Source organism: Micromys minutus (assembly GCF_963924665.1).
Source record: "Micromys minutus genome assembly, chromosome: 28".
Lineage (NCBI taxonomy): Eukaryota > Metazoa > Chordata > Mammalia > Rodentia > Muridae > Micromys > Micromys minutus.
This window is the reverse complement of record NC_137963.1, coordinates 37,984,513-37,997,373: the sequence shown is the minus strand read 5'-3', so window position 1 is coordinate 37,997,373 and position 12,861 is coordinate 37,984,513. Positions and strand designations below refer to the sequence as shown.

Here is a 12,861-nt window from a genome sequence, read left to right as displayed (position 1 = left end):
TCAGATCGCCCGGAACTGGAGTTAATCTGCATTTGGGAGCCACCACGTGGGTGCTGGGAACCAAGCCTGGGAAATGGGTGCTTTTATTCATTGCTCTGAGGAAATTAAATTGAACAGTTTTCATGAAGAGCATTTGGCAGGATCTATCAGGAATTCTAGTGCTCCCAATTTTCCTTCCTTTTCGGCAGTGCACATTTTAACCCAACAATTCTACTTCTAGGAACTTAAACAGATACAGTTATGCAAGCTCGGACTGTTACGGAGTTCCTGGTCCCTGGGAAAAGACCAGAGACTCAATCAAATTATAATGAAAAGATTTATTGGTTACTGCCAGCAGGACAACAATCTCCAAGCCAAACCCAAGATGGTTGTGAGAAAGGGACGAGGGAAGGGGTTCTTAAAGGAGAAATCACAAGAAGACCCTGAGTGTCAGCACAAGCAAGCCAGGAGCTGTTTCGCTCAGCAGTGACTGGGTGACAAGACAACCTCAGACCAGCCCTGACTCTGCACACACAGGCTTCAGGAGCAAAAAAAGCAGCTGGACGTATCACAGCAAGTAGAAGGTCAAGGCTACACATTTCTGGGTGGGAGTCATTGAGTCAGGGTTACTGGAAACATCTTCCTGGGATGGAGTCAGAGGCTAGTGGGTACCAAGATGGATGCCTAGCATAAAGTGGAGCTTCGTTTCTTGTCTGTCTGTCTATCATCTATCTATCTGTCATCCATCTATCTGTCATCTATCTATCTATCTATCATCTATCTTTCTGTCTGTCTATCATCTGTCTATCTGTCATCTATCTATCATCTACCTATCATCTATCTGTCTATCATTTATCTATCTATCTATCTATCTATCTATCATCTATCTATCATCTATCTGTCTATGTATCTATCTATCTATCTATCTATCATCTATCTATCTACCTATCTATCACCTATCTGTCTGTCTGTCTATCTATCTATCTATCTATCTATCTATCTATTTTGTCGGTGGTGGTGCTGGTGGTTATTTTCAAGACAGGGTTTCTCTGCATATCCCTGGCTTTCCTGGAACTCACTGTGTAGACCAGGCTAGTCTTGAACTCATAGACACCCACCTACCTCCCGAGTGCAGGGATTAAATTCATGTACCGCCACTGCCTGGCATAAACACTGCAAAAAAAAAAAAAAAAAAAAAAAAAAAAACCTGTAGAAGAAACTAGGAATAGTACCCACCTCTGAAAAGAGGCCATAGTATGAGAGAGCTTGGTGGAGGGTTGTGGGGAAATGCTGGTTTCTCCATGGCCCTGCACCATGGGTCAGTTACATCCGAGACATTCTCTTTGTGCTTACACAACCTTAGGTGCTGTTGAGTAACTTGTTAGCTGTTTGGGAAAGATCCCATGTTGACCCATAGACACAACATGGTCCAGGTGGAGTATTCCCAGGATGGTAAAGCAGGAGCATAGAGCCATGTCTTTCTACAGGGTCAGAATTTACTGATCAACAACAAATGCACGAGCTGCATCAGTTTGATCAACTTCACGTTGCCAATTATCCCCCATTTTGCCAGATAGCTGGCCACTAGGGATCATAAATTCTTTTACTCTGATCTTTCCTTCTTTCTTTCTTGAGGCAGGGTCTCACCTTGTGTCTCAGGCTAGCCAGGAACCAGCCCAGGTTCCCAGGCTGGCCTCAAACTCATGAAAGTTCTGCCTCAGCCGTCTGAGTTGTGGTTCCAAACACTGGACACCACACCGGGTGCCTGATCTTTCTAACATTAACACATGTCAGGGCACGACATTACCTAGGCAAGTTACAGGTGGCTAGGAAAGGGTGGAAGGGCTACAGAGGCCATACTAGATTAATCACAATGATGCCCCTCTGAGAGCTCTCCCAAGCCAGTGGCAAAAGCTGCTCTTCCCTGGAGCCCTGGACCCTCTTCCTACAACACTTTCTGGGTGGCAAAGAGTGGGGAATAGAGCCAAGGCGAGGGCTTGAGTCCAAGTGTTGCCTCTAAGTGTCCGTGTGACTGTAAGCTCTAAGTGTCCGTGTGACTGTAAGCTCTAAGTGTCTGTGTGACTGTAAGCTCCAAGTGGTGTGTGACTGTAAGCTCTAAGTGTCCGTGTGACTGTAAGCTCTAAGTGTCTGTGACTGTAAGCTCTAAGTGGCTGTGTGACTGTAAGCTCCAAGTGGTGTGTGACTGTAAGCTCTAAGTGGCTGTGTGACTGTAAGCTCTAAGTGTCTGTTTGACTGTAAGCTCTAAGTGACTGTGTGACTGTAAGCTCTAAGTGCCTATGTGACTGTAAGCTCTAAGTGTCTGTTTGACTGTAAGCTCCAAGTGGTGTGTGACTGTAAGCTCTAAGTGTCTGTGTGACTGTAAGCTCCAAGTGGTGTGTGACTGTAAGCTCTAAGTGTCTGTGTGACTGTAAGCTCTAAGTGTCTGTGTGACTGTAAGCTCCAAGTGGTGTGTGACTGTAAGCTCTAAGTGTCTGTGTGACTGTAAGCTCTAAGTGTCTGTGTGACTGTAAGCTCTAAGTGGTGTGTGACTGTAAGCTGTAAGTGGTGTGTGACTGTAAGCTCTAAGTGGTGTGTGACTGTAAGCTGTAAGTGGTGTGTGACTGTAAGCTCCAAGTGGTGTGTGACTGTAAGCTCTAAGTGTCTGTGTGACTGTAAGCATCTCCCACTCTCCTCAGCTTCTGGTTTGTAGATTGGGAATCATGGCCACTAGGGCGTTCCCAGGAGAAGTGTTTGGCACGGTCTTCTGAGCTTACTAAGGCCTTCATAAACTTTGTTCAATGACCTTTGGCTTTATCCTCTCTTGAGCGGAAAGCAGGCTGCAGGGCCTTCGGCTGGCTTTGGGTTTTCATTCCTTCCAACCTATGAAACCCTCTGAATGTCAGGTGATGCTTTGCGTTGAAGGAGGGACCCATGACCCCTTGTTGACATACTCATCCCGTGCCCACTGTCTTTGCCTGTCCTGGGTATGTGGAGGATGCTGAGCAGAACCCAGCAGGCCTGACCTGGGGGCACAAAACCACCTTCTTGTGTCAATGTTTGACTCAGGATCTTTTCTGTCCCTGCAGCAACACACATAAGGGTCAGTAGGGGAGAGATTAATGTATAACTTAGGACAGGGAGGGTAGTGTAATGACTTGTCCTGGACCCAGATGCACACAGGAAGTTACATGTAGTTCCAGCAAGTTCAAGGCTACTTCTGCTCTATAGTGGGTTGGAGGCCGGTGAGAACTACATGCTTCGAATAAATAAATAAATTCCCCAAATGGCTCAGGTGACACCTGTCAACACTGTATGCATTATCTACTGGAGTCCTCATGGGTCCCCACAAAAATCAGTAAGAGTCCACTGTGTTGCCTTTGGGGCCCTTCCAGACCAGAGAGCAAGTCATCGAGCAGCCTCGGACTGAAACGAGGCTGCAGAACTGAAGGACAGGCCCCAGGCCCTCAGCTAGTCCTACACTGCTTTCGGGATCTACATCACTTGCCGTGAAGTCTGGGCTGGCCTTGAACTTGCAACCCTGCCTCTACCTCCCGAAGGCTGGATTATAAGCATAATCACCAAGTCTGGCTCAGTCTGTATTACAAACACAGTACATACTTCATCTCTCAACAAGCCAAGAGGAAAATATTAATCCAACCCCCATTGTACAGATGAGGAAATTGAGGCACACAAAGTTCAATAACTGCTCATGGTGGTGAAGTAGTCATTTGGCTCTAGGAACTACATCTTAAGCTCTCCCACCCTCCGGCTAAGCACCCCGTTCAGTAGTGAAAACAACCTTCATTGGAAATGTTATTCTCATTCTGTGCCTGAAGAGGTAGGGGTGGGAATGCAGATGAGGGCTCGGATGTCATCTCAAGTTTAAACATCTCGAAAGGGTTCGATTCTAGCCAAGATCCAGTCTCTGTCCCATCTACCAGCAAACCCTGGATCCACCTATGATCCTGCATACCTGGTTCCTACCTTGCTCAGGAACTGTTTCCAGACAGTCAGCAGGTGTCCAGCCTTCCTGGGTGGCCAGTGATTAAAATATCATAATAATTGTAAAGTCTGTGTAGGGAATCATCCCGGGTATTAAATCTATAATGTCTGGATTCAGACCCTCTACCCTCAGCCGCCTGAGAGCATGCAGGTCAGGCTTGGCTTAGAATTCTGTGTGTTTAACCGGAAGCCTCTGCCTGGGGTAGTGTGGCTAAGACAGGCCTCACAGGGCTATCAGGACTTTCCCCTTTCCTCATTCTGACAGCATTGTCAGTCGGACAGACATATCCATAGCCGCTCACTCCAGGCTCCTAGGGATGCTTGACAGTCTCGAGGCCATGTTACTCTTGAAAGCACACACCCCCAAGAAGGCTCTCGAAGCCCTACAAGCAACCCACAGGAGCGCAGGGCCTCTTTCTCATGTCTGCAGAGCCCTAGCCCCAGCCATACTGGATGGATAAGGGGCCCGAAGTCGGCCCCGCCCCCAGCGCCGGTCCCGCCCCCAACGCAGGCCCCGCCCACACTTCCGTCGCCTTTTGCAAGGTCTGGCTGGTTCTTGTTTGCTGCTGCGGGTCTTATGAAACCGGCGAGACTCATGAAGGTGTTCGTCACTGGCCCTTTGCCGGCCGAGGGCAGGGCTGCGCTCGCCCAGGCCACCGAGTAAGCGCCTGCGTCGGTACGGGGACTGCAGCTGAGCCCCTGGCTCGCTGTCCGGTCCACCTAACCTCGGACACCCCTGCACCCGCGCAGGGAGGGTCGGCTGTCTCCAGACACGCCGCTGGGGCTTCCGGAGCTGTCCCAGGGCTGGGGGCCACCTCAAAGTGGAGCCAGGACCCGAGAGGGTGGCGCTGGCGCTTTGGGGCTTTGCTCAGGAGTTGCCAGCTGTGTCCCCACGGGGCTGGCTTGGAGTTTGGGGCCGTATCAGAGAAAGTTCTCTGGGTGGCGGCTTGCTCTGGGTTCCAGCCTTCAGTGAGACTGCCTAGGAGGCAAGGTCCAGACCGTGAAGTTTACCCTCCGAGGTTAGCTGGCAGGCAGGAGTGTCCAGGGACTGTGACAGTCATTGGTTTGCCTCCTTGGATACTCGATGGGGCCGTTTGATGACTGTTCTCTTCCTGTTGAACCTTGTCTGGTGGGTAGCCTTGCCAGGCGCTGTGAACACAGACTTTCTGTCCTTCCAATATTGTGAAGTCAGCGTTAGAATTTCTGTATCACCGATTTGGAAACACAGGCTGGATGGGCCTGTACCACTGCAGGCTAGTCACTTTGTCCTGACAGCTTGTGCCATTTTGGGAGGAGGTAAGAGGGCTCAACAGTCAATTTTTGTTTGTTTGTTTTCTGTTTTTCAAGAGAGGATATCTCTCTGTAACAGCCCTGCCTGTCCTGGAACTCGTCTTGTAGACCAGACTGCCCTCGAACTTACAGAGATCTGCCTGCCACTGCCTTTAGAGTGCTGGAATTAAATTCTGGTGGTTCGGGGAATGTGATTTGGTTTTGAAAATTTTCTAGCACAATACAGTTTTTCCTAAGGACTTGTTTTGTTGGGACTTTTGGTCCCGAGGAGCTGTAACAAATGTATCTGGGGACCTGCCAACCACAGCCTAGTGTCTCCTGTGTGCACACACCAGGACTTCTGAATTCAGTGGAAGGGTTTGGAGGAGCACCTCACACTGGGTTGCTAAGGAACCCACTCAAGTGCTCCGATGGCCAGGGGAGCCTTTAGCTCTTGTCAGCTTTCCTCATGTTGGCAGTCCTCTCCTCCAGCTACACTTCAGAGAGTTCTGGGGTTCCCCACACAGTGGCCTTAACTCTGACTAGCCTAAGGCCCTGGCAGGTGGAAGGCCGTGTTTGGCAGCTCTGCATGCTATAGTGGCTTCTGTTTCCTTCAGCTGTGAGGTGGAGCAGTGGAATTCAGATGATCCCATCCCCAGCAAGGATCTGGAAAAAGGTGTGGTGGGGGCCCATGGCTTGCTCTGCCGTCTCACTGACCGTGTGGACAAGAAAGTTCTGGATGCTGCAGGTATGTGCTGAGGGGGGTCTTGCCGGGTAAGCTCACCAGCCTGCTGTAGCTGGATTTTCCCTGTCCCCTGAGGGCACCCCTAGCAGTTGATCCACCTGGCACACGTCCCTGATCTGGCTTGTAAGTTCCTGGGAGGCTCCAAGAGGGCAAAGATCATGTGATACTTGAGTGGGAATGGGGGCTGGGGGGCGGAGGAGGGTATCCTGGGCTCTGAACCTTTCTGCTGTGCCTCTAGTCTCGCTTTGTGACCTTGAGATCTCTCTGGGCCCATGTGCTACAGGACAGTCTGTGCCGAGCTAAAGGGACCCAAGCCACTGGTGGGTGAGAAGGCTCAGCTCAATACTAGGGACAGAGATCACAGCTTTCCCCCTACATCTGAGAAAGGATAAGTAGGGATTCCTAAGATCAACCCCAGAGCGTGGCTTTGATTTCTGCGTGTTGTCTGCACAGGAGCCAACCTCAGAGTCATCAGTACCCTGTCTGTGGGGTTCGACCACTTGGCTTTAGATGAAATCAAGAAGCGGTAAGTGCAGCCGGGGCTCTGGACAGGGTTTGCTGGGGGCGAGGCTGAACCAGAGCGGGCAAGAAGAGCTCTCTGCTCGCCCGGCGTTCCGTGCCTCCTGGAGAGTAGCCACAACTGCACGAGCCACTTACACCCAGGAGGTTAGAAGGCATGGTGACCTGTGACCATACCCTGACACGGTTGCTATCTTTTCTGATCTCTGTGATATTCTGGAAGAAGAAAAGGCCAGTAGTTTGTTTGTTTGTTCTGTCTTTTTTTTCCAATGAAGTAATTTAGGACAATTAGGTAGTCACTCACTGCAAACCGCGAACCCTGATCGGCTCCTTTCCTAGACTCCCCAGAGCGGGATTGATGGGATTGGGGACCATTTACAGTTCTGAGCTTTCTGGCAGTCGGCAGAACATCATAGCAGTGACCCCATTGGGAGACAGCGGTGAAATGGTTTGAGGCCAGTGTTACAACCAGATGTTTGCTTCCCAGAGGGATCCGGGTGGGCTACACGCCGGGTGTCCTGACAGACGCCACTGCGGAACTCGCCGTCTCCCTTCTACTCACCACGTGCCGCCGGTTGCCGGAGGCCATAGAGGAAGTTAAGAAGTAAGTGGGTGCTTGGGAAAGTCGGGTGTGCTCAGCAGTGAGGCCTGAGAGCTCGGGGCGGCCCGGTCCAGATGGGCTTTGTCTCAGGGGTAAGGAGAGGATGAGGCTGAGGGAGGAACACGTTCTGCCGCCCTGGGTGCAGTGGACTGGACCCCGGAGTTTTAGGGTGTAACGCTGCACACCCCGATGCTGGGGCGCACAAGCTAGAGGACTAGAAGTCGCTCTGAGAGTCAGGGCTGCCCACACCACCCTGGCATGGCTCTTCAATGTGAGGAACAGGGATCTTTCTCCAGAATGCCCAGGGGGGCATCACGTGGGGGACACCGTGGGCACAACAGGAAAAGCATTTTCCCATCAGGCGCAAGGGTTCTGGGTTAGAAGCCCGAGTCTGGCCCACGCCGGCGGCATGGGAAACCCCAGGTCTAAGTTTGTTTCCATCTGCCCTACATCTACGCTTCCCAGCTCCCGTGTCGCCTCACTTCCGGTGTCTCCATTGGCTTCAAAAGATCTATTCTTTTGTCAGCCACTGTTGCCCCGTGACCTGGAAGCAGAATTGGCTTTAGAGAAAGACTAGGAGCGCCCCGGTGTGGGTCGCGTGTGGTCCCTCATCTCTTGCCAAGTTCTGGCTGCCCCCCGTCCTTCTCCCCACAGCGGCGGCTGGAGCTCCTGGAACCCCCTATGGATGTGTGGATACGGACTCTCGCAGAGTACTGTGGGCATTGTAGGCCTGGGGCGCATCGGTGAGGCTCCCGCTCCCGCTCCCGGCTTTTCTCTTTTGGTTGAGACACTAAAGCCATAGGCCTGGACAATGGGCGTCCTTTGGCGAGGCTGAGCATGCGGCTAAAGGAATAAAAAGGCAAGCTCGAGTTCACCAGAACTCTGGCTTGCAGGGGCAGCTCGCTGAGAGCCATTTGAGCAAAGGCTCTAAGATGCTGGGCTGGCCGTGGGGCTTGGGTTACTGTGGGAAAGCCTGCACCAACCTTGAACCCCCATTCTGGAAGGCGGGCTTTGCAGCTGAGGGCCCCCTCTCCCTCAGCGCTGACCCTTTGGAAGCCTGGCGGGAGGCTAGGCTGCTGTTGTCTGCCTGCACAGAGGCAGCCTGGGGCTAGGGACGGAAGGTGACATGTTTGGACAGCCAGCGATCCTTGGAGCTTCTTGGAGGAGTCCAGTAACCTGGGGTGTGTTCAAGTCTGAGAACCCAAGTGCCCACACCTGTGTGCGTGGATGAAAAGCTCTGGTAGGTCTTGTAGGCAGGTCGGCAGCTGGCAGTGCCATGAAAAGTCAAATGAAGTAGGGCTGCATTCACAGAAGCAGAGGGCTCAGAAGGAGTGAGGGGACCTGTTGAACCCCTATCTTCAGAGATGACACATCCAGTTCTTGGAGAAGGTCAGTAAGGGACTGTCAAGATGACAGGGACCATGTGAAGCCAGTGTGAGCCAATCCTCTGCCTCTAGATCCCTGAGGGCAGTGTAACTGGCTGGGGTCCAGTCACATTGGGGCAGGGAAGGGACCCACCTCTGCGGGTCACCTGCACCTGCCCTCTGGAAGGTGGAAGGAAGCCATGAATTCCTTGCCTCCAGGTCAGGCCATTGCCCGACGACTGAAACCATTTGGTGTCCAGAGATTTCTCTACACGGGGCGCCAGCCTAAGCCTCAGGAAGCAGCAGAGTTCCAGGCAGAGTTTGGTAAGAAGAAAACCCTGACTTCTCTTGAATTCCACCTGTGCTGTGTACTCTGTGTGTGTGTGTGTGTGTGTGTGTGTGTGTGTGAGAGAGAGAGAGAGAGAGAGAGAGAGAGAGAGAGAGATTTGCAGGCAGAATGCAGGAGCGTGTGTGTGAGTGTGTGTGTGCGTGTGTTTGTGTGTGTGTGTGATTTACAGACAGTACGCAGGAGTTTGAGGTGTCTGGGGGCTTCTGTGATCCTTATGTGTTATGTAGTTGACCTACTTAAGACATGAAGGACCAGTCAGAGACACAGACGTCTGTCTTGGGACCTGAAGTTTTCTCCTCTAGGTGGTAACTGATCCGTCTCTGCTCACCTCAGTTAGCGCCGCAGGCATACTTATGTATGGCTTGTTATATGGGTGCTGGACTCAGCTCTGGCTCTCATGATCCTTTTGACTGTGGGGCCCTCACTATAGCCCCGCTATCATAGTTTTTGAGACATGGTCTCTCACTGAACCAGGAACTCACTGATGTGGCCAGCGTGGTGGGCCGGGAGCTCCAGGGGACCACTGGTCTCCATCTCTCTGGGTTGGGATTCCAGTCTTGCCTCGATTTTTAGGTGGGTGTTGGAAATCCAAACTTGGGTTTTTATGTTGGTGCAAGGGGCACTTGACAGTTGTTGGTTGAGATAGTGTCACCATATAGCTAGCTTTGGTTGGTGTTTAAGTCAAGGTAGCCTTCCTGCCTCAGTCCCCGAGTCCTGAAATTACTGGTGTGTGCCACCATGCCTGGAATCCTGGGAGGTTGGTTTGTGGGAGATGGGAGCTGCTCCAGATTGCCGCCCCTCGCTGTGGTCAGCCTCTGATGAAGCTCTCTCCCCCTCAGTGCCTGTTGCTCAGCTGGCGGCAGAGTCAGACTTCATTGTTGTGGCCTGCTCCTTAACACCTGCTACCAGGGGCCTCTGCAGCAAGGATTTCTTCCAGAAGATGAAGAACACGGCTGTCTTCATCAACATCAGCAGGTAGCTGAGGATTGTCCTCATCCCAGAGTCCGAAGCACTCCTGGAGAGGGGTGTGCCCAATGCAGTGATTGGGAGTCTCTGTCTCTATTGGTGATGAGAGAGCTCAGGGTGACATGTCAACCTCTGTAAACCAACAGCCTTTTGAGAAATGGGGGAGGAAGATCAGTCAGCACAGGGTTATTCTGGTTCCCTGCAGTTCCCTAGTTCCCAGCTTTGCCCAGGCCTTGGCTCGCAGCAGTGTGATTCTGTGAGCAACTCACCAGGGGCCCCCAAAGGCCCACTTCCCTGTTACAAAGGGTGGGGCCTTTGTAGGATCCTTGAGAGGCCAGTCTTCCAAGTCACTGAGCCTGACTTTATTGATGATTTGAACCTGTGTGGGCTTGAGTGACTTGAGTGACTTCAGAGCAGTGACCCTGTGGTAGAGCAGTGCCCCATCCTTACCCCCCTAACTTCTCTGGTTGGCACCCTTTGACCCTTGCTTTGAGACAGCCTCACTCCAGCCAAGGGTGGCTTGGACTTGTCATCTTTTTGCCTCAGCCTCCCAAGGGCTGGGATAATAGGCGTGTGCCACCATATCTAGCCCCTTTGAACCAGGTTTGAGAAAGATTAGGTGAAACCACCTCAAGGGTTCACGTGCTCCACAAATGTCTGCCTACTCCCAGTATTACCTGAAGTTACTAACACTTGGCCACAACGTGACCTGATGGCGGGACTGAAAAGCAGAGCAGGGCCCACGACCATGGCTGCCGCCGCTTCCGCATGCCCGGCACCAGGATGCACTTCGGGCTGTATAGGGTTCCACCTGTTGATAGTCCATCGCTCAAGTACTACCGAGTGCACCATGGGAAGTTTCCAAAAGCCAGTTCCTGACTTCACTGGTAGCTCATATGGGTGTAGGTAGGTATCTATGCCCTTGTTTGGCCAAACGTGTGATTCTGTGGTTCTTGGCCACGGTCTAGGGTCCAGCTAGATCAGAGGCGCCTGTGTCAGCCCAGCACAACTGAATTCCTGGAAGTTAGGGCTTTCTGAGGAACCGGTAGACATTATCAGCTCTGTCACAAACTAGTGAGTGGCAGGGATCTGATCAGGACACGGCTTCTCAACTCCCTGAAGTGCTCCTGCCTTAGAAGTCAGTGCAGCTGTGTGTGGAGAAATGCATTCTGTGAGTTGTTCTGCCCCGAGGGTGGCCTGGGTGGAGGGAGTATCTGAGCCTTTCCCCCCATCCCCACTGTCACCTCCAGAGGAGATGTGGTAAACCAGGAAGACCTGTACCAGGCATTAGCAAGTGGTCAGATTGCAGCAGCAGGACTGGATGTGACCACCCCAGAACCACTGCCTCCAAGTCACCCCCTGCTGACCCTCAAGAACTGCGGTAAGAGCTGTTCCCAGTGCGAACCATAGCTGCCCTGTGGAGCAGGCCTGGCCTCCGAGGCAGTGCTAAACCCGCCAGGGCCTGGGAGTGTGTACAATAGTGAGGGTTGTCTAACAGGAATGCAACGCTCGGCTGGGTCCCTGTCCCCAGACAGATCCAAGAAGTGAAGGGGTCTATTAAAGGGAGGCTGACCAGACTCCTGTAGCGACTTGTGGGAAAACACAATGGCTGTGGGCAGTGTATGGTGAAGTCATGACACCACCCGGAGTTTCTGGGAATGGCTCACTCACGTTGTGGCCGGAGAAGCCTGCTTTAGGTCTTCCAGCTTGGCTCACCAGCCATCAACCCCGCAGACATCTTCCTAGTTTGGACCCCACTTCAGCCTTGGGCATTTTGAGCTTCTGTCCCCCTCTGTCCCTGAGGGACCTAGAGGCTTCTGAGCGTGCCCTATTGCAAGTGCTCTAGTATTGTGTACGGTCTCCTGGAGGGATAGTCACTGACTGTCAGGTCCCCTAAGGGCTTCTGCAGGTCTGGGCCGCAGCCCGAGACTGCACTTACCGGTCCTGAGGATGCTGGTGCCCTGGCGATATTTTGAGACGCAGGCCTTAGTGCTTGCCTTTCCTCTGTCTCCAACCTCCTGAGAGGCCTCGGCTATGGCTGTCCCTCTGCGTCCTGGACATGTCCTTGCAGCCTCTTTAGTGAAGGCACCCATTAGCAATCCTCCTGACCCGACTGCTGTGGCCAGCCTACAGGGGATGTTGGCCGTGACGTGTGGGCTACTGTCCACAGCCAGGAAAACAGGCCATATCCCCATTTCACATCCCCATACAGCTTTGGCAGGCAGGCAGGCAGCTCTTGGGAGACAATTTCGTTTGCTTTGCATTGGAACCAGAGGCATCTGTAGTGTCACCCAGCCTTCCATCACGGAGTTACCTCTAACTCACAAGCCGTCCCTTTAGGGTGCAGGATGTGGCAGCTGACAGGCTGACCTGGCGCCTGCTTTCACTATCTCCCTGTTGCCTACCATATTTTTAAGGGTTCAATTTTTTTGTGTGTATGTGGGGGGAAAAGAATGGGAGACCCAAATGGGTTTCAGCCTTTGCCCCTCTGAACCCCCAACCTGAAGGAATGGGGTTCATGGGGAATATCTGCCTTTCCAAGGTGTAGGACACAGGCAAAGGAAAGGTGCATTGGTAGGAATGCCGCTTCCTTTTCCCTTCAGTGATCCTGCCCCACATTGGCAGCGCCACCTACAAAACTCGCAACACCATGTCCCTGCTGGCGGCTAACAACTTGCTGGCTGGCCTAAGAGGAGAGCCAATGCCCAGTGAACTGAAGCTGTAGCCAGACGGGCTTTCGTGGGCTGGAGACATCTTGCTGGACAGACCCAAGCCGGATTTCGGACTGAGACGGGATTGGGGCATGCCTCCTCTACTGTGCTCTCCGAGGACATGGGCAGGCGGGTTTGCCACATATTTGCCAAAAGCCTGTAATTCTAACATTAAACGATGCCTGACGGTGTCTAGGCCTATGACGTGGGGCACTAGCAGAAAGAGCATCTTTTGTGTTTGCTCAGGGCATCTGGGATCTGCTTGGCTCTGCTTCCCACACTGCCCTCAACCAAATTCCCTCCCTTTTCTCTACCTGAGGAGGAACAAGCAGAACCAGAAAAACGTAGGGCCTGAA

At 52.4% G+C, this 12,861-nt stretch overlaps 1 protein-coding gene across 2 annotated transcripts; it reads left to right on the top strand.

Moving 5' to 3' along the window:
- Positions 1-4,517: 4,517 nt before the first annotated feature.
- GRHPR (glyoxylate and hydroxypyruvate reductase) lies at positions 4,518-12,698 on the top strand. 2 transcript variants are annotated; one of them, XM_080940132.1, is made up of 10 exons: positions 4,518-4,641; positions 5,868-5,998; positions 6,449-6,521; positions 7,002-7,118; positions 7,770-7,858; positions 8,427-8,504; positions 8,699-8,803; positions 9,668-9,803; positions 11,045-11,175; positions 12,398-12,698. In XM_080940132.1, exons 1-10 carry the CDS (start codon positions 4,559-4,561, stop codon positions 12,517-12,519), a joined length of 1,065 nt encoding a protein of 354 aa, XP_080796258.1. In that variant the 5' UTR covers positions 4,518-4,558; the 3' UTR covers positions 12,520-12,698. The 2 variants fall into 2 exon arrangements, with proteins under 2 accessions (XP_080796258.1, XP_080796259.1); XM_080940133.1 differs by lacking the exon at positions 8,427-8,504 and having other exon boundaries at positions 12,398-12,688.
- Positions 12,699-12,861: the final 163 nt, after the last annotated feature.

Bases quoted from the DNA above. Each gene is read 5' to 3' on its own strand.
- GRHPR (XM_080940132.1), top strand. From the start codon at position 4,559: ATGAAACCGGCGAGACTCATGAAGGTGTTCGTCACTGGCCCTTTGCCG. The intron at 4,642-5,867 runs GTAAGCGCCTGC...TGTTTCCTTCAG, and splicing joins GCGCTCGCCCAGGCCACCGA to CTGTGAGGTGGAGCAGTGGA. The intron at 7,119-7,769 runs GTAAGTGGGTGC...TTCTCCCCACAG, and splicing joins GCCATAGAGGAAGTTAAGAA to CGGCGGCTGGAGCTCCTGGA.